Genomic DNA, 18,182 nt, shown 5'->3' with positions numbered 1-18,182 from the left:
GAAAATATTATAAAATACGTAGATACGCATTTGTCGCAATTAATTAATATCGTTGACACCGTCAATACATGTGCTAACTATAGTAGTTAGCACTAAGCCGGTTCTAACGCAGGGATCTCAGGGGAGGTGAGGGGCGAGGGGATCTCAGCGGTGCGGGGGAATGACGTCACGCAGGATGGAGGGGGATGACGTCACGCGGGTTCTAACTCAGGTCCTATCAGGGATGACGTCACGCGGGACGGAGGGAATTTCGGAGGCGCGGGGGCTGCGGGGCGGGGGACGCACGTATAAACAAAAATGGCGGTATTCCTATGAAGAAGATTTTGGGTCTCTCTCTATTCCTCCCTCTCTCGCTCTCTCTCTTTATCCCTTTATATTTCTATCCCTCTCTCTCTCTCCCTCTCTATCCCTCTATCTACCTCTTTATCCCTTTTATCTCTCTTTCTCTCTGTATTATCGCAAGTATACAATATTAGTCATAAACTTATATTTTGAGATATTTCGGGGTCCGACGTTTTCGAGCAATCTGTGAATCATAGCGAGATAACAACACATTTTTGAGATATTATACAATATTACCAGTTAACAAACAATATAAATAGAAGTATTCTTTGAAGGATTGGGTGGATGGAAATGCGTGCGAAGAAATTACGTCATGATTTTGTTACAATTAAAAAAATATATATAATTTATTTAAATGTGTGTGTTTAATAAAAAGTATACAATATAAAAAATAATAATAATAATATATAAAATAGACCGTCGGGCTATGTTGGGGAAGCCGTTTCTGAAAACAGAAGAAAACATACGCATTTCATTAGTTTAAATTATTTTAATAATTTATTTTAAAATACTTTTGATATATAATAAATTAAGATACTTACAATGTTATCCATCATCTATTTTAATTTGTGCAAATAGGGCACATGTTGCAGGCCAATAATTGATTCAAAGATTTGTTACATTCTTTGCAAGACATATTTTTCAAATGTTCATAATATGTGCATCTATGTTCCCGAACAAAACCAGCTTCTAAGAACAGGAATGATAATCTATAGAAGCACTCGGTACAATATTTGGACTCATCTTTCACATAGTAGTAAGATATACAACATATCTTCGTGTGATCCAATGCCATTATTTCAGTCAAGTCTAAATTTCGATGTTTAGTGTGTATTAGTTCATCACTACTATCACTCTCATAATCACTCTCTGCTATGGATTCTATTTCTATTTCCTTCTATTTCCTTCTATTTCTATATCCAGAAAAAGATAGGGATGTATGTGGGAGGAGGTCGAACGTGTCTTTACGCCCATTTGATCAACGAGCGACAGAATCCATCCGTGGCAACGGCATTGACGCATATCCTGTGAAGAGAGCATTCACACATTTTTCAGCCTAACGAATAATTGCTAGAAAACAATATTCGCAGACTAGAAAAATATGTGAGGCGCAAGTGGCTGGATCGGGAATCGAACCCGAGTCTTTCGCTTTCCGGGCAACTGCTCTAGACCACTGAGCTATCCAGACCTCACACCTAATGCTGCTTTTTAACAGTGATATGCGACTCCAGAGCGATGTTGGTATCTTGCTCGATGGATGCAATGCCGATTGCCATGGAGGATCCTTGAAAAGGTCGCTCGCTGACCAAATAAGTGCCGGTGGAGGTATTCGCGTACATGCTGGCTTCCGACTGGCCTTCCGTATGAAACGGCACCGACGAGCACAACGCCGTAGAGTGACCACATCCCCCAAGATCCCTCTAGTATATATTAAAATCCCCACTGTACCAAATAGCAGTAGCGGATGGACCCTAAGATAGGGCCGGGGCAGGCCTCCAGAGAAAGATAGGGATGTATGTGGGAGGAGGTCGGACGTGTCTTTACGCCCATTTGATCAACGAGCGACAGAATCCATCCGTGGCAACGGCATTGACGCATATCCTGTGGAGAGAGCATTCACACATTTTTCAGCCTAACGAATAATTGCTAGAAAACAATATTCGCAGACTAGAAAAATATGTGAGGCGCAGAGATCTGATTCATAGAGATTATCATCTTCCATCTCTCTCCTCTCTCTCCTCTCTCTCTATCTCCATCCTCTCCGCCACAACTGGATCCATCCAATCGTAATCATCATCCGTATCGTCGTCGATGATAATTATGTTTTCTTTAGCCATTGCACAAAACCACCGAAACACAGAAGAGCAACGAAAGAAATGATACTCTAGTGCAGCAGACTACCGAAACACAGAAGAGCAACGAAAGAAATGATACTCTAGTGCAGCAGACCACCGAAACACAGAAGAGCAACGAAAGAAATGATACTCTAGTGCAGCAGAGTCCTCTTCATTATATTTTTTTGAACATACACAATATAAATAGAAGTATTCTTTGAAGAATTGGGCGGATGGAAGTACGTAGATAACAACACATTTTTGAAATATTTCGGGGTCCGACGTTTTCGAGCAATCTATGAATTATAGCGAGATAACAACACATTTTCAACCCTAGGTTCAGTTACAAAAGAATTTTTCTTTTGTGCCTCCAACAATCTCTGAATATCCCTCTCTCTTTCTCTCTTTATCCCTTTTATCTCTCTCTGTCATCTCTGTATTATCGCAAGTATACAATATTACCAGTTAACAAACAATATAAATAGAAATATTCTTTGAAGGATTGGGTGGATGGAAATGCGTGCGAAGAAATTACGTCATGATTTTGACTTAAAACTCTTTATTTATGTTTTATATATTTTTCTTACGTACTATGGACTAAAAACTAAAGCTGCCAGTTCGCAATCGACGAGTTGATGCTTGTTGAAAGCAGCACTCGCGCGTATTACATTTGATATTTCTTTCGGATTTATTACAGTGGACGCGATATTGGAGAATTGCGTAAACTTGACAATTTGATATCAAGATGTGTAAGGTTGGCTGCGAATTTATCTCCAAAGATAAATTTCGCGAGCTACATTTCCAAATTAACGGAAACAAGTGAACATAATTATAGTGTATTTTCGAGTTTCGCATGTGCCTGCTCCGATACAATGCTTGCAATTTTATATAAATTGAGGCATTTCGACGGCGACGAGAAATTGCTAAATATTGCCGGCGAAATAATTAGAAGAGCCTTGAGAGAAGATGAGAAATATGAAGAAGAGGAAGATGTAGGTGGACATGTAACCTACCTACTCCAAAACTACAGCAGGATCCAGTCGGCGGGTAATTATTTTTACTCATTTTATTTATTTTTACTTTCGATGTAAAAATACAAAAAATCGCGATTATAAAGTTAAATATTTAATTACTAATGGTACTTGCTAACGCGTACCGAGTCACCTACTTTGAATTTTGCCGGACCCGCGATATTTACACGGTTGTACACAGTAGCCAAGAGTCTTTCAGCGATCGCAGGGGTAACGTCGACGGGTCGCATACCGATCGTTCGATGCTTGCGCGCGTTGTAATCCGATACGAGTCGCGGCAACGCGCTGATCCACTTGTAAGATCCGTTCAGCGTGAACATCTTCCACATGTCGTTTTTCAGTGTGCGATTGAATCGCTCAACGATCGATGCCTTCAATACTGAATATGTAGAATAGTGATTGATGTCATGTTTCCGCATGAGCCGTTGCACGTCAGCGTTATAAAATTCCTTCCCCATATCAGTCTGTAAGTTTTTCGGACATCTTTTGCTATTTCGAATTATCTCAGCGATAGCATCAGCTGTCTCGCTTCCGCCTTTACTCTTGAGTGGTGCGGCCCACGCGTGCTTGCTCAACGCATCGATGACTGTGAGTATGTAGTGGTAATCTCTGTTGAAACGAGAGTTAGGACGCATCTCGACAATGTCAGCTTGCCACAGGTCATCGTATCCCCGCACTATGACATGTCTTGGGGGAAAATTTTTTCTCGCCGGCGCGTGCAATTCGTTCACCAACTGCCGTTTCTCTAAACTATGTTGTTTCTTCGCTTCCTCGGTTATTCCCGATCGCCGATCCATCGTTGTTTCGATTCGTCAATCAAACGATGTGTGCCCCGAGTATCACCGTGCGTTTTATCATTCGTTACTGTTCGATAGCCGTTTCTGAGCCGTTCGATAGCCGTTCATAGCCGTTCGATAGCTGTTCATAGCTGTTCGATAGCCATTCATAGCTGTTCGATAGCCGTTCCCAACTCGTTCGATAAACCTTTGTAGATGCTCATAGCTGTTCGATAGCCGTTCGATAGCCGTTCCTGCCCCGTTCGTTGCTGTTCGATAGCTGTTCGCAGCCGTTTGTTGCCGTAATTGGTCCTGTTGGTAGTCGCTTCTAAGTAGTCCGTAGCCTCGTTTACAGTCGTTTCTGACCCGTTCGCAGCCTCGTTGGCAATCGTTTCTGACCCGTTCGTTGCCGTTCTTCTTCTTCCTCGCTATCTCTGTTATTCTCGATCGTCAATCCATCGTTGTTTCGATAGCTGTTACATAACCGTTCGTAGCCGTTCCTGACCCGTTCGATAGCCGTTCGTCGCCGTTCCTTAGCCGTTCTTAGCCGTTCCTGACCCGTTCGATAGCTGTTCGTTGCCGTTCCTTAGCCGTTCGTAGCCGTTCCTGACCCGTTCGATAGCCGTTCGATAGCCGTTCGACAGCCATAAACATTATTTTTCACAGTAAAATTCTAAAAATAATAGATGTTTATTTTTTTTAATTAATTACAAAATTTTTACAAACCTAGTAAATTTGCATTTCATATCTTTAATGCTCTGTGCATATCTCACTTCATATTGACAGTAGTTTGTTATTTAAATATTATATAAGATTATATGATTATATTTGTTTTTGCATTTATCTTTGAATCATCCATTTCGCCGGAAATATTTGAATTTTAGATCCTAGGTATGAAACATTGAATTCAATTAAAAATTTATTTAGCGATTAATTAATAGCACTGCACCCTAAATAATTGCACTAAATAAATTTTATTTTGGTCGTCTCAATTAATTAAACGAAAATTAAATTAGTGAAGTGGATATAATATACATTTTCATTAAAATAAAAAGAATCTTCTTTTAAATGAGTATTGCATAGCTTAAAATTAAATCAAGAGTGATTGGGATATAATTGGTAAAAAGCATAATTTGAAGCATTTTTACGATTTTAAAATTAGTGCATAGAAAGTATAGTGTTGAGACACTGTCGCATATTTCATATTATGATAATAATTTTTTTAATAAAATTATAAAACTAACAAATTAAAATTCATAATTTTTAAAATAGTTGTACATAATCATACAAATTTAAAAAATGCATATTTTATTGTTAAGATATTAAATATACAATGTAAGTTTACGATCTTTAATAACATTCAAAAATATATTTAAATTGCATAGGTTCTAAATAGAAGCGTGCGTCTAAATTAAAATTAAAAAACCGTTTATCAAGTCTGAGCTGTATATTTCATTCCATTCTTAACACGATTCCTTATTTCATTCCTTATTTCAGTTTCTCCAAAACAAAGAGTTTTGAATAATTCCTTAGTAATCGAGGCATCTTGAGAAAACCAAATATCACTCGTTCCTATTTACACGTCGACAACAATGTTGACTTGTTTTTCTTTTTTTTTTAATTGGTCGTATACTGCTTGTAGAAAGTTTTTGTAACGAATAAATACACTTAATATGCTAAAAATTATACTCACTGGTACAATATTATGTAGTAACCACTATAGTGAATACTGACGATGTCCTATTATCAACGTACTGGAAGATATTATTCCATAAAGTTACTGTACCATACAGTAGAAATATATTACCTCTACTTTTATTATATGCTTAAGAGAGAAGATGTGATTGTTTTGTATTGTTAAGAAGATAAGAAGATAAGATTTGAATAAATATATCAAACAAGAGAGAGAAAATTGAAGTAATATATAAATGCACATATATAAGATACTTTTTTATAAAACGCAAGAAGTTAAAAACTAATTAGAAAGAAATTGCTGTGCATTCTAACATTCTATTCTGTCAAACAATAAGCGTATTTGCCTAAACTACATATTCCACATAACGATTCGGATAGCGTAATAATTTTTCCGGCATTTTATGATTTTAATTAAATTTCTTTGCCTATAAATTATTTTTAATAAAAGATTTATTACATATTATTTTATTATTCATTATTATATATTTTTTATAATTATGTAATTTTTTGAATATGATATTAGCATACACTTCAATATGACATATTCAATAATTGCTTGATTATATTTCATTAATTTTTGTGATTTCCTTAAAAATATTACGTGACTGATATACATATGGAACTTTTTTATTTCAATTAGACAAAATTTATACATGTATGTGCTAAAGAGATAGATTATTGATTTCATATTCTCTTTTTTGCTTATAAAACTTATGGTTAATGCCCATCATATAATAAAGCGGAACATATAAAAAAAAAAAAAAAATGGAAACTAATTTTTCAACGAAATCGAAATGCAAATCGATCGAATGCTATCAATTTTTTATTTAATACACTGTGCTTAAATGCAGTGTAAAAGAATACACATTCAGTTATTAAAAATTATTAATAGATCCGCAGAATTCCTTTCTTAATTTTTTTTGCCTTTCTATCTACTATATCTCTACTCCTTCTTTTCATTTTTGCTATCTTATCTTATCTTATTTTTTTATTATTTGTTTATGCAATATAAAAGAATTAATAAAGATTCGCAAAATATATGAGGAATTATCAAAACAGATAAATAAAATTTGTAGCTTGAGTTTATATATAATGGATTCATTTTATTTAATTTTAAACGCTCCGGCAATGAAGTCTACACCATTCAAATTTTAATTTTAATTTAACACATATGCGAGCAGTAAGTTTTATATTTCTGATCGTTCTTATAATATATATATATATATATATATATATTTTTTTTTATCTACTTATATGTTTTATGTTACTTATTTTACTTTCACTTTCACCTATGCATTTATTTTTGATCAAATATGAATTTAAGATATACTAATTGTAGATATAGAGAGAATTGCAATTTAATGAAACAAAGATTCATACATATTCAACAAATATATTTCAACAAAATTTATTTTTGTTAAATTAGGATTTTTATATAGTTTTTTAACATATATAGATTAATTAACTAATTATTTTTCCCAATACATAAATGATTTTTAATTTTATAGTTTAATTTAAGTAACAAATATTTCTGCAAATAGAAATTTATTTGTTTTGAAATATACAAATAATAATATTTATAATTCGAAAACAGCAACTATTATTTACTAGGAATTTTTGCATTGTGTTTTTGTTGCAAAAAGCAATATTCGTTGTTTTTTATTCCGTTACTAATATTCTGGGGAATAGCTAATCTCCCAGCGACGAGTTTCTAAAGAAAAATTAAGAATTTGTTGGATTAAATTCGAGCATAAAAATATACCGAGAAATAAATTAATAAAGTCATCTTCTCTGGAGGGAGCGTATACATTTTCCTCTTCTTCTTCATCCCCCTCTTCTTCCTCTCTCTCTCTGTCTCTTCTTCTTCTTCTTCTTCTACCACTATCACTTCTTCCTCTTCCTGCACTTCTTCTTCTGCTTCCCTGCTCTCCTCTGTCTCTTCTTCATTAATCTCCACTCTCTCGCGCTCCTCCATCTCTCGCAGAAATTCTAATAATATTTAAAATTTGAATATTTAATATTATAGAAACAAAATTTAAAAAAAGTTTTAAAAATACTTTTATAATCGGATTTTCGTTTTAATATATATTTTACATCAACATCTTACCTGGCGAGAACACTTCGCTATCGGGGCTGCTGACCGCGATGTCGGCATTGTCATCGTCCATGTTTTCCTCACCGTCGTCATCGTCAAGAACGACAACGGGAATCGCCGGATTTTCCTCGAGTAATCGCGGTCTTCCTGAAATGTAGAATATTTTTATTAGTATTAATTATTATTTTTATTACTACCGAACAATCTATCAGAGAAAAATTAGCACGCGTTTTTATTACGTGCAAACTTACGTGAAGGACCTGCCTCGGGTTCTTCCTCAGCGCGGCGTCTACGCGAAGGTCGCACCATCGCTGTTCTCGCGGGATTATTGTTTCCTGCGATTAATTAGTAATTAAATATTTAACTTTATAATCGCGATTTTTTGTATTTTTACATCGAAAGTAAAAATAAATAAAATGAGTAAAAATAATTACCCGCCGACTGGATCCTGCTGTAGTTTTGGAGTAGGTAGGTTACATGTCCACCTACATCTTCCTCTTCTTCATATTTCTCATCTTCTCTCAAGGCTCTTCTAATTATTTCGCCGGCAATATTTAGCAATTTCTCGTCGCCGTCGAAATGCCTCAATTTATATAAAATTGCAAGCATTGTATCGGAGCAGGCACATGCGAAACTCGAAAATACACTATAATTATGTTCACATGTTTCCGTAAATTTGGAAATGTAGCTCGCGAAATTTATCTTTGGAGATAAATTCGCAGCCAACTTTACACATCTTGATATTAAATTATCAAGTTTACGCAATTCTCCAATATCGCGTCCACTGTAATAAATCCGAAAGAAATATCAAATGTAATACGCGCGAGTGCTGCTTTCAACAAGCATCAACTCGTCGATTGCGAACTGGCAGCTTTAGTTTCTAGTCCATAGTACGTAAGAAAAATATATAAAACATAAATAAAGAGTTTTAAGTCAAAATCATGACGTAATTTCTTCGCACGCATTTCCATCCACCCAATCCTTCAAAGAATATTTCTATTTATATTGTTTGTTAACTGGTAATATTGTATACTTGCGATAATACAGAGATGACAGAGAGAGATAAAAGGGTTAAAGAGAGAAAGAGAGAGGGATATTCAGAGATTGTTAAAGGCACAAAAGAAAAATTCTTTTGTAACTGAACCTAGGGTTGAAAATGTGTTGTTATCTCGCTATGATTCATAGATTGCTCGAAAACGTCGGAACCCGAAATATTTCAAAAATGTGTTGTTATCTACGTACTTCCATCCGCCCAATTCTTCAAAGAATACTTCTATTTATATTGTGTATGTTAAAAAAAATATAATGAAGAGGACTCTGCTGCACTAGAGTATCATTTCTTTCGTTGCTCTTCTGTGTTTCGGTGGTCTGCTGCACTAGAGTATCATTTCTTTCGTTGCTCTTCTGTGTTTCGGTAGTCTGCTGCACTAGAGTATCATTTCTTTCGTTGCTCTTCTGTGTTTCGGTGGTTTTGTGCAATGGCTGAAGAAAACATAATTATCATCGACGACGATACGGATGATGATTACGATTGGATGGATCCAGTTGTGGCGGAGAGGATGGAGATAGAGAGAGAGGAGAGAGAGGAGAGAGATGGAAGATGATAATCTCTATGAATCAGATCTCTGCGCCTCACATATTTTTCTAGTCTGCGAATATTGTTTTCTAGCAATTATTCGTTAGGCTGAAAAATGTGTGAATGCTCTCTCCACAGGATATGCGTCAATGCCGTTGCCACGGATGGATTCTGTCGCTCGTTGATCAAATGGGCGTAAAGACACATCCGACCTCCTCCCACATACATCCCTATCTTTCTCTGGAGGCCTGCCCCGGCCCTATCTTAGGGTCCATCCGCCACTGCTATTTGGTACAGTGGCGATTTTAATATATACTAGAGGGATCTTGGGGGATGTGGTCACTCTACGGCGTTGTGCTCGTCGGTGCCGTTTCATACGGAAGGCCAGTCGGAAGCCAGCATGTACGCGAATACCTCCAACGGCACTTATTTGGTCAGCGAGCGACCTTTTCAAGGATCCTCCATGGCAATCGCCATTGCATCCATCGAGCAAGATACCAACATCGCTCTGGAGTCGCATATCACTGTGTTAAAAAGCAGCATTAGGTGTGAGGTCTGGATAGCTCAGTGGTCTAGAGCAGTTGCCCGGAAAGCGAAAGACTCGGGTTCGATTCCCGATCCAGCCACTTGCGCCTCACATATTTTTCTAGTCTGCGAATATTGTTTTCTAGCAATTATTCGTTAGGCTGAAAAATGTGTGAATGCTCTCTCCACAGGATATGCGTCAATGCCGTTGCCACGGATGGATTCTGTCGCTCGTTGATCAAATGGGCGTAAAGACACGTCCGACCTCCTCCCACATACATCCCTATCTTTCTCTGGATATAGAAATAGAAGGAAATAGAAGGAAATAGAAATAGAATCCATAGCAGAGAGTGATTATGAGAGTGATAGTAGTGATGAACTCTAGTGCATCAGACTACCGAAACACAGAAGAGCAACGAAAGAAATGATACTCTAGTGCAGCAGACCACCGAAACACAGAAGAGCAACGAAAGAAATGATACTCTAGTGCAGCAGAGTCCTCTTCATTATATTTTTTTTAACATACACAATATAAATAGAAGTATTCTTTGAAGAATTGGGCGGATGGAAGTACGTAGATAACAACACATTTTTGAAATATTTCGGGTTCCGACGTTTTCGAGCAATCTATGAATCATAGCGAGATAACAACACATTTTCAACCCTAGGTTCAGTTACAAAAGAATTTTTCTTTTGTGCCTTTAACAATCTCTGAATATCCCTCTCTCTTTCTCTCTTTATCCCTTTTATCTCTCTCTGTCATCTCTGTATTATCGCAAGTATACAATATTACCAGTTAACAAACAATATAAATAGAAATATTCTTTGAAGGATTGGGTGGATGGAAATGCGTGCGAAGAAATTACGTCATGATTTTGACTTAAAACTCTTTATTTATGTTTTATATATTTTTCTTACGTACTATGGACTAGAAACTAAAGCTGCCAGTTCGCAATCGACGAGTTGATGCTTGTTGAAAGCAGCACTCGCGCGTATTACATTTGATATTTCTTTCGGATTTATTACAGTGGACGCGATATTGGAGAATTGCGTAAACTTGACAATTTGATATCAAGATGTGTAAAGTTGGCTGCGAATTTATCTCCACAGATAAATTTCGCGAGCTACATTTCCAAATTTACGGAAACATGTGAACATAATTATAGTGTATTTTCGAGTTTCGCATGTGCCTGCTCCGATACAATGCTTGCAATTTTATATAAATTGAGGCATTTCGACGGCGACGAGAAATTGCTAAATATTGCCGGCGAAATAATTAGAAGAGCCTTGAGAGAAGATGAGAAATATGAAGAAGAGGAAGATGTAGGTGGACATGTAACCTACCTACTCCAAAACTACAGCAGGATCCAGTCGGCGGGTAATTATTTTTACTCATTTTATTTATTTTTACTTTCGATGTAAAAATACAAAAAATCGCGATTATAAAGTTAAATATTTAATTACTAATTAATCGCAGGAAACAATAATCCCGCGAGAACAGCGATGGTGCGACCTTCGCGTAGACGCCGCGCTGAGGAAGAACCCGAGGCAGGTCCTTCACGTAAGTTTGCACGTAATAAAAACGCGTGCTAATTTTTCTCTGATAGATTGTTCGCTAGTAATAAAAATAATAATTAATACTAATAAAAAATATTCTACATTTCAGGAAGACCGCGATTACTCGAGGAAAATCCGGCGATTCCCGTTGTCGTTCTTGACGACGATGACGACGGCGAGGAAAACATGAACGATGACGCTGCCGACATCGCATACGCAGTCAGCAGCCCCGATAGCGAAGCAGAAGAAGAAGCGCGGGAAGAGGAAGAAGTGATGGTGGTAGAAGAAGAAGAAGAAGAAGAAGAAGAAGAAGAAGAAGAAGAAGAAGAAGAAGAGACAGAGAGAGAGGAAGAGGAAGAGGATGAAGAAGAAGAGGAAAATGTATACGCTCCCTCCAGAGAAGGTAACTTTATTAATTTATTTCTCGGTATATTTTTATGCCCGAATTTAATCCAACAAATTCTTAATTTTTCTTTAGAAACTCGTCGCTGGGGGATTAGCTATTCCCCGGAATATTAGTAACGGAATAAAAAACAGCGAATATTGCTAAAAAAGGTGTTATTTCGTTGTATTAACATTCATAGTACGGATTACATTCGAGTATAAAAATATTAAAATAATAAAAATAATAAAAATAGTATTTTATAATTTATACGGTTTTTTATTTTTAACAGTGCAATACGGAGGTGGTGGTGTTGTCGGCGAACAAAATTCAGCGCTCTCCTGCAACAATGAGGAAGAAGAAGAAGAAGCGGAGGAGGAGGAGACTGAGGGCGAGGTAGCTGAGTTACCCCGCTCGGAAAATATTTCATCCGAGACTGAGGAGGGTGAAGAGGACGCGGAGGAAGAGGAGGAGCATGAGTACCAGCAGCAACAACAACATCAGCAATAGCAGCAACAACTTCAGCAGCAGCAGGTCGGAAATAATAATTTTAATTTTGTAAATTTAATATCGGAAAATGCGCGACAATTTAAAAGATTCAGGGTAATCGGTAGAGAAGCGAGTTTCACGATACGACCGTTGACTGAAGGCGACGATATATGTCACTCGTTAGAAAACGCGTTTCGCGAAATTCACGCGTATGCGTTAAATTCATGCGAACCGGGCGATTACGCAGGGTTATCGTTTGATTCGCCGAATTTATCGCGTGGTCCCGCGGGTATATCTTTTCGTCCGTCGCGCGATTTGAGTTATGAGGATATTTGGAGACTCGTGAGTTCGTTAGCACAGAGCGCTGGTGGTCTCGATATCGCTGATCAATTTAACATGCGGGTTTATAATGTCTCGATGCCTTCAGGTCGCGGTCGCGTCGCGTTAACACGCGGGGATGTCGCGAAACGTTCGATAGTCGAAATTAATAATTCGGATAACCTGTGCTTTCCTCGCGCCCTCGTAGTAGCTCAAACTTATAGCGAGCGTGGTAATATCCGTACACGCGAGCTGCATGAGAAATGGAACGCGATAAGATATCCGCATTCTTCGTTACAACGCGAATGTGCATTGCAATTAACGAGAAATGCCGGTGTCGTAATACCGGAAGAGGGTTGTGGAATTCGCGAAATCGAACGTTTCCAACGTTATTTCGCCGCCGACAATATCGCGGTTGTTGTATATAATTTTAATACTTTCGGTCGTGGCGAAAAACCGTTGTATGACGGAACCGAAATACTCGCTTCTCTCGGGCGCGAGTCCTCGCGGCGATTAAATATCGCGTATTGCGAGGATTCGCAACATTATAATCCTATTTTAAATTTAAAAGCCGCCGCTGGTACTCGCGATTATTGTGTAGCGTGTAATGTAGGCTTTCGAAATGATAGGCCTAATAGTCACCGGTGTTTAAATAAATGCCCGCGATGTTTATCCGTACCACCGTGCGATTCCACTTACGCTGAAATAAAATGCGACGCGTGCAATCGGTTATTTTACGGTGCAGAGTGTTTCAAGCGTCATCGTAGCGACAAATCATACGACGGTAGAACTCGCGCTAATGTTTGTAGCATCGTGCGATTTTGCGACAGTTGCGGTCGTATCGTTAAATCGAATTTAAAACACGAATGCGGCGTTTCTTATTGCAAATTATGCTGTTCACAACAACCGCGCAATCATATGTGTTATATGCAACCTCTTCATCAACGTGTCGATATTTCCTCTGCCGGGCCATCTTCATCGGCGATGGTACCGGATGAGGTAGATATATCTAGCACGAGAAAAGAAGAAGAAGAAGCACGGAACATATGTGATAACGCGGAAAAGAACGAACGTGCATATGAACGCGGAAAGGGACGTGTGGCTTTCGTATTTTACGATTTCGAAACGCGACAGGACGAGACGGTCGAAGGAACGGGAAATATAAAAAAACAAATATTCCGACGCTATGCATCGCGCAACAGATTTGCGAAGCATGCATGGGGGAAAATGACATGTCCGTGTGGTGTCGTTGGTGCGGAGTGCGAGAGTTCGTATTTCAACGCGATCCGGTTAAACAGTTTGTAGATTTCGTTACGCGTCCGGTAAAATATTTTAAACACATAATTTGTATAGCGCATAATGCGAAAGCGTTCGACGCGCAATTTATCTTGAAATATATCGTGGAAAATTGTAGGGATATTGAACCGAAAGTAATTTTAAACGGCACAAAAATTATTCTTTTAACCGCGGGACATACAAAATTCATCGATAGCGTTAATTATATGCCGATGCGCTTATCCGAATTACCTAAGGCTTTCGGGCTAAAGGATACTGAGGATAAGGGCATTTTTCCGCATTTATTTAATACTATCGAAAATCAAACGTACGTCGGACCGTTACCCGATGTACAATATTATTCTCCGGATAGCATGAAATCGCAGGATCGCGAAATGAGGGGAAAAAATACCGTGTTCGACTTCCAACGCGAGATAGTGCGCTATTGTCGTAACGATGTTGATATTCTTCGACGAGCGTGCGTAGCGTTTAGAAAAGGTTCGAGGAATGTACAACTATTGCTTCAACCTGCATGAAGGTTTTCCGGAAAAACTTTTTGCAAGCCGATACGATAGGCATTATTCCTACGGGGGGATACAAATGCGCGAGCAATCATTCGCGTAAAGCCTTACAGTGGCTGATATGGATGGAGCGCGAACTCGACCGTCGTATAAATCACGCGGGGCGCGCGCGGGAACATCGCACGATCGAGGGTACGCTCGTCGATGGTTATTTCGAAACGTCTGTTGCGGGAAGGACGCAGCGTCACGTGTTGCAATTTCACGGTTGCTTTTGGCATGGATGTCCAACTTGTTTCACTGTAAATCGCGATAAAGCGCTTTCGTCGGGGGAGGATCGCGGAGATACATTAAATTCGCGATATGAACGAACTCTCGCTGTTTCATGGCGCCTTCGTCAGCGGGGATACATAGTGTCGGAAAAGTGGGAGTGCGCCTTCAACCAAGAAATGCGCGACAATCGCGTAATGTATGATTTTCTCGCGAACCATGGTTCGCTCCGATGGTAGAAACACCACCGCTCGATCCTCGCGACGCGTTTTTCGGTGGGCGTACGGGAAATATCGCAACTCAATACGAAGTCACAGGTACGGAGAAAATACGCTACGTCGACGTATGCTCTTTATACCCGTTTGTATTGAAGACGGGCGCTTTTCCGATCGGTCATCCGGAAATTTACGTCGGCGATGAATGTAGCGCGTTAGTCGGAAGGTCACCGAATTATAATTTCGACTTGCTCGAAGGCCTCATACGCTGTAGAGTACTCCCTCCTCGTGATTTATTTCACCCCGTACTTTTGCATCGCGTACGAGGAAAATTACTCTTCGCGTTATGTCGTAGTTGCTGCGAAACATTTTCTCAGACACCGTGCACTCATAATGATAGCGAGTGTGAATTCGAGGGTACCTGGGTAACCTGCGAATTACGCAAGGCCGTCGAGAAAGGTTATCTCGTAACGTCGGTAAGCGAAATTTGGCAATATAGAGTTATCCAATACGATCGTGCGTCGCGGCAAGGTGGATTGTTCGCCGAATATATTAATATGTTTTTACAGCTTAAACAGGAAGCCAGTGGTTGGCCGAGCGAATGCGGGGAAAACGACGATGAGGCAAAAGAGCGATACTTGAGGGAATATGAAAAAACTGAAGGTATCGTTCTTGATAAACGAAACATCGCGCGGAATCCCGGTTTACGCTCGGTTGTGAAACTGTGCTTAAATTCATTCTGGGGAAAATTCGGCCAGCGATCCAATTTGCCGACTACTGAAATCGTAAAAACACAACAACGTTTCGCGACATTATTAACGAGCGCCGAATACGAGATAATCGACATATTACCCGTGAATGACGAGGTAATGTATGTTTCGTGGCGACTGCGACAAGAGGCTCTCGTTCCCTCGCCGATAACAAACGTCGTAATAGCAGCGTATACGACTGCACTAGCGCGTTTAAAATTGTACGAGTACCTGAAACGTTTAGATCGTCGTGTATTATATTACGATACGGATTCGTGTATTTTTATAAGCACCGGTGATTCGAACGAATACGTGCCGCCTACGGGAAATTTTCTAGGCGACATGACGGATGAACTCGAAAGCTACGGCCGTGGTAGCTATATCGAGGCATTCGTGTCCGGGGGCCCGAAATTTTACGCCTACATCGTGCGAACACCGGAGGGTAATACTCACGAAACTTGTAAAGTTAAGGGTATTACTCTCAATTACGAGAACTCGCGACGAATTAATTTTAATGCTATAAAAAAGCTACTATTAGCGAGAGAAAAAGACACACAGGAAAACGAAGAAGAAGAAAATAACGAAACTTCGATAAATCTACGCTTTAATGCGATTCGACGTACGGCGTTTCATGAAATTGTTACGCGAAGTGAAACAAAAATATGTGCGCCGGTATTAGTTAAGCGTAGATTTATCAATAGCAGATATTCGCTACCGTACGGATATGCGGCGGTATAACAATATTCTTATTTCTTGTGCGTCTTTTCCTTTTTTAAATAAAAGTCGCGCATTTTCCGATTTTATTTTAAAAAATAGAATTATAAATATTGTAAATAGCATAAGAAAAAATGTAAAATTTATAACAATATAAATATAATTCTTCTTTGTATATATTTCTGTATATTAATAATAAGCAAAAATTGTATAAAAAATGCCTGGTTTTGAAAAATATTAATAAATGTGAAAATTTTTTATCTTAATTCGTGTTTAATACTCTTAGCTTTTCCCTTCTTCCTTTATAACACTCCCGCCTCGCGTTAATCATTCGCATGTTCATCTTTTTATCTCTGTAGTGCAATGTAGTCTAATTATAATAATTATTGTCTCCTGCTGAGATGCTTTGTCTTTCTTTTTCCGATAAAGCGCGTCATGAACCGTTCGAGCGGAGGGGCTTGTTTCGATATTCCATAGCGGGCCCCGAGACGGAGGTAAGGATTGTTTCCTCGAGACATATACCGCCGGCTACCCTCCGAAAGTCGGTAGGCGGGGGGTTCGTTCTGCCAAGACGTAGCGAGAGCGACTAAGGGCTAGGTAAATTTGACTCGGAACCCTGTACAGGTGGGGCAGAGCTGGAGTGGGAGGAGGTTTGCTTTTTCGAGTCTAGTACCGTGGAGGAAGGGAAATAAAAATTTGATAAATCCCCGACATAGGGGGCGTCGATCAATCACAGCTCTGGGCCACTATGGTGCGAGCCAATCAAACTCTGGGCCACTATGGTGCAAGCCAATCAAACTCTGGGCCACTATGGTGCAAGCCAATCAAAATCGAGACTTCGGGAGGTGAGGTATTGTTTCCACCAATCAGAACGCCTCCCTCCACTTCAGCCGGTCACGCCCACGGCGCCAGGGGCCGAGTGGTGGGGGTTTGTTTTGACGCACCATAGTGACCCATATCTACTTTTGTTCAACAGGTGGTGGCCTTAAAAATGGATTTTTGTCGATCTCATCGGAGGAAGTGATTGGACGTTGAGTGAGAGGTGTATGTATGTAACGTTGACGTATAAACTGGAACTGTCGGCTGCGGGGTCGACAAAAAGGTATTGGGTTGGAAAGTGTTCAGATTTTGCTGAGGTGAATCATAGGAATTCTGTGAGTGCGGCCACACAGAAGACCGATACAAAGTGTGATCCAGCTTAATAGAAGTCACGACTTGTCCCGTTGCTAACGAAATACGAATCACACATGTTAAAAACAAATTGTATTATCTTTTGTGAAAAAAATAATCATCCAAGAAAATGTTTATTCTAAGATTTTTTAAGTAAAAATAAAAGAGTTCCTTTAATGAATTATATATGTATCTGTAGCTTTATGTTTACTCTCTTGCATTATATACAGGGTGTTTCAGACCACCCGTATCACCCATTTAAAAACTAGAGAAATGGTTATTTCAAAAAAGTAAAAACATTTTCTTTATAAATCGGATGCGCTCTATCGAATGGTGATATTTTCAACTTCTGGTTCCGGCCGGAAATAGGCGATTCAAACCGGAAGTGCATTTTTTTAAATGGAACCCCCTATTTTTTATTACATATTCTTGTAACTCATCTCGAGAGCTTTCCAAAACACTATAATTAAGTTAGTATTCATTAAGTACTTTCCGAGTTATGAGGCTTGAAATCATTTCTTAATTTTACATAAACCGTAAAATATCTTGTAAAATATTAATTTTTTGATTATCTTACCTAATACTTTTACGTACAAAATAATAAGAGGAATCAATTGGTATAAAGAAAACACATAATTGTTTCGAAGAAA

General features: G+C 38.8%; 2 protein-coding genes, 1 long non-coding RNA gene, 1 other non-coding gene and 1 pseudogene across 5 annotated transcripts in view; 3 read left to right on the top strand and 2 right to left on the bottom strand.

Annotated features, from left to right (window-relative positions):
• LOC145972079 (serine protease gd-like) overlaps positions 1–17,595 on the bottom strand; it is a 29,979-nt pseudogene extending 12,384 nt beyond the window's left edge. The window contains exon 1 of the transcript XR_014439117.1: positions 17,326–17,595. The product of XR_014439117.1 is annotated as a serine protease gd-like (transcript). The remainder of the gene's footprint in view (positions 1–17,325) is intronic.
• On the bottom strand, positions 7,418–8,413 carry LOC145974859 (uncharacterized). Its single transcript, XM_083104926.1, has 4 exons — positions 8,209–8,413; positions 8,026–8,109; positions 7,787–7,921; positions 7,418–7,668 (listed from the first exon to the last, which is right to left on the bottom strand). Exons 1-4 carry the CDS (start codon positions 8,381–8,383, stop codon positions 7,418–7,420), a joined length of 645 nt encoding a protein of 214 aa, XP_082961052.1. The 5' UTR covers positions 8,384–8,413.
• Positions 9,903–9,976, top strand: Trnas-gga (transfer RNA serine (anticodon GGA)). The gene has a single exon. It is a non-coding gene; the product is annotated as a tRNA-Ser (tRNA).
• Positions 11,049–11,706, top strand: LOC145974847 (uncharacterized). The gene is made up of 4 exons (XM_083104901.1): positions 11,049–11,253; positions 11,353–11,436; positions 11,542–11,651; positions 11,695–11,706. The coding sequence occupies exons 1-4, from the start codon at positions 11,079–11,081 to the stop codon at positions 11,704–11,706; spliced, it is 381 nt and encodes a 126-aa protein (XP_082961027.1). The 5' UTR covers positions 11,049–11,078.
• On the top strand, positions 11,793–12,184 carry LOC145959568 (uncharacterized). Its single transcript, XR_014435079.1, has 3 exons — positions 11,793–11,835; positions 11,911–11,987; positions 12,107–12,184. It is a non-coding gene; the product is annotated as an uncharacterized LOC145959568 (long non-coding RNA).
• Positions 17,596–18,182: the final 587 nt, after the last annotated feature.

This window comes from Camponotus vicinus, unplaced genomic scaffold (genome assembly GCF_025532165.1).
Source record: "Camponotus vicinus isolate PSW18456_S1 unplaced genomic scaffold, iyCamVici1.0 SCAF_1, whole genome shotgun sequence".
In the NCBI taxonomy this organism is placed as follows: Eukaryota; Metazoa; Arthropoda; class Insecta; order Hymenoptera; family Formicidae; genus Camponotus; species Camponotus vicinus.
Note: the sequence above shows the minus strand (reverse complement) of the source record. Positions and strands in the feature narration are given on the sequence as shown.

Excerpts from the sequence above, each read along its gene's own strand:
- LOC145974859 (XM_083104926.1), bottom strand. The coding sequence starts at position 8,383 with ATGCTTGCAATTTTATATAAATTGAGGCATTTCGACGGCGACGAGAAA. Across the intron at positions 8,110-8,208 it reads CAGCAGGATCCAGTCGGCGG|GAAACAATAATCCCGCGAGA; the intron begins GTAATTATTTTT and ends AATTAATCGCAG. Across the intron at positions 7,669-7,786 it reads TAGCGAAGTGTTCTCGCCAG|AATTTCTGCGAGAGATGGAG; the intron begins GTAAGATGTTGA and ends AAATATTATTAG.
- LOC145974847 (XM_083104901.1), top strand. The coding sequence starts at position 11,079 with ATGCTTGCAATTTTATATAAATTGAGGCATTTCGACGGCGACGAGAAA. Across the intron at positions 11,254-11,352 it reads CAGCAGGATCCAGTCGGCGG|GAAACAATAATCCCGCGAGA; the intron begins GTAATTATTTTT and ends AATTAATCGCAG. Across the intron at positions 11,437-11,541 it reads ACCCGAGGCAGGTCCTTCAC|GAAGACCGCGATTACTCGAG; the intron begins GTAAGTTTGCAC and ends TCTACATTTCAG.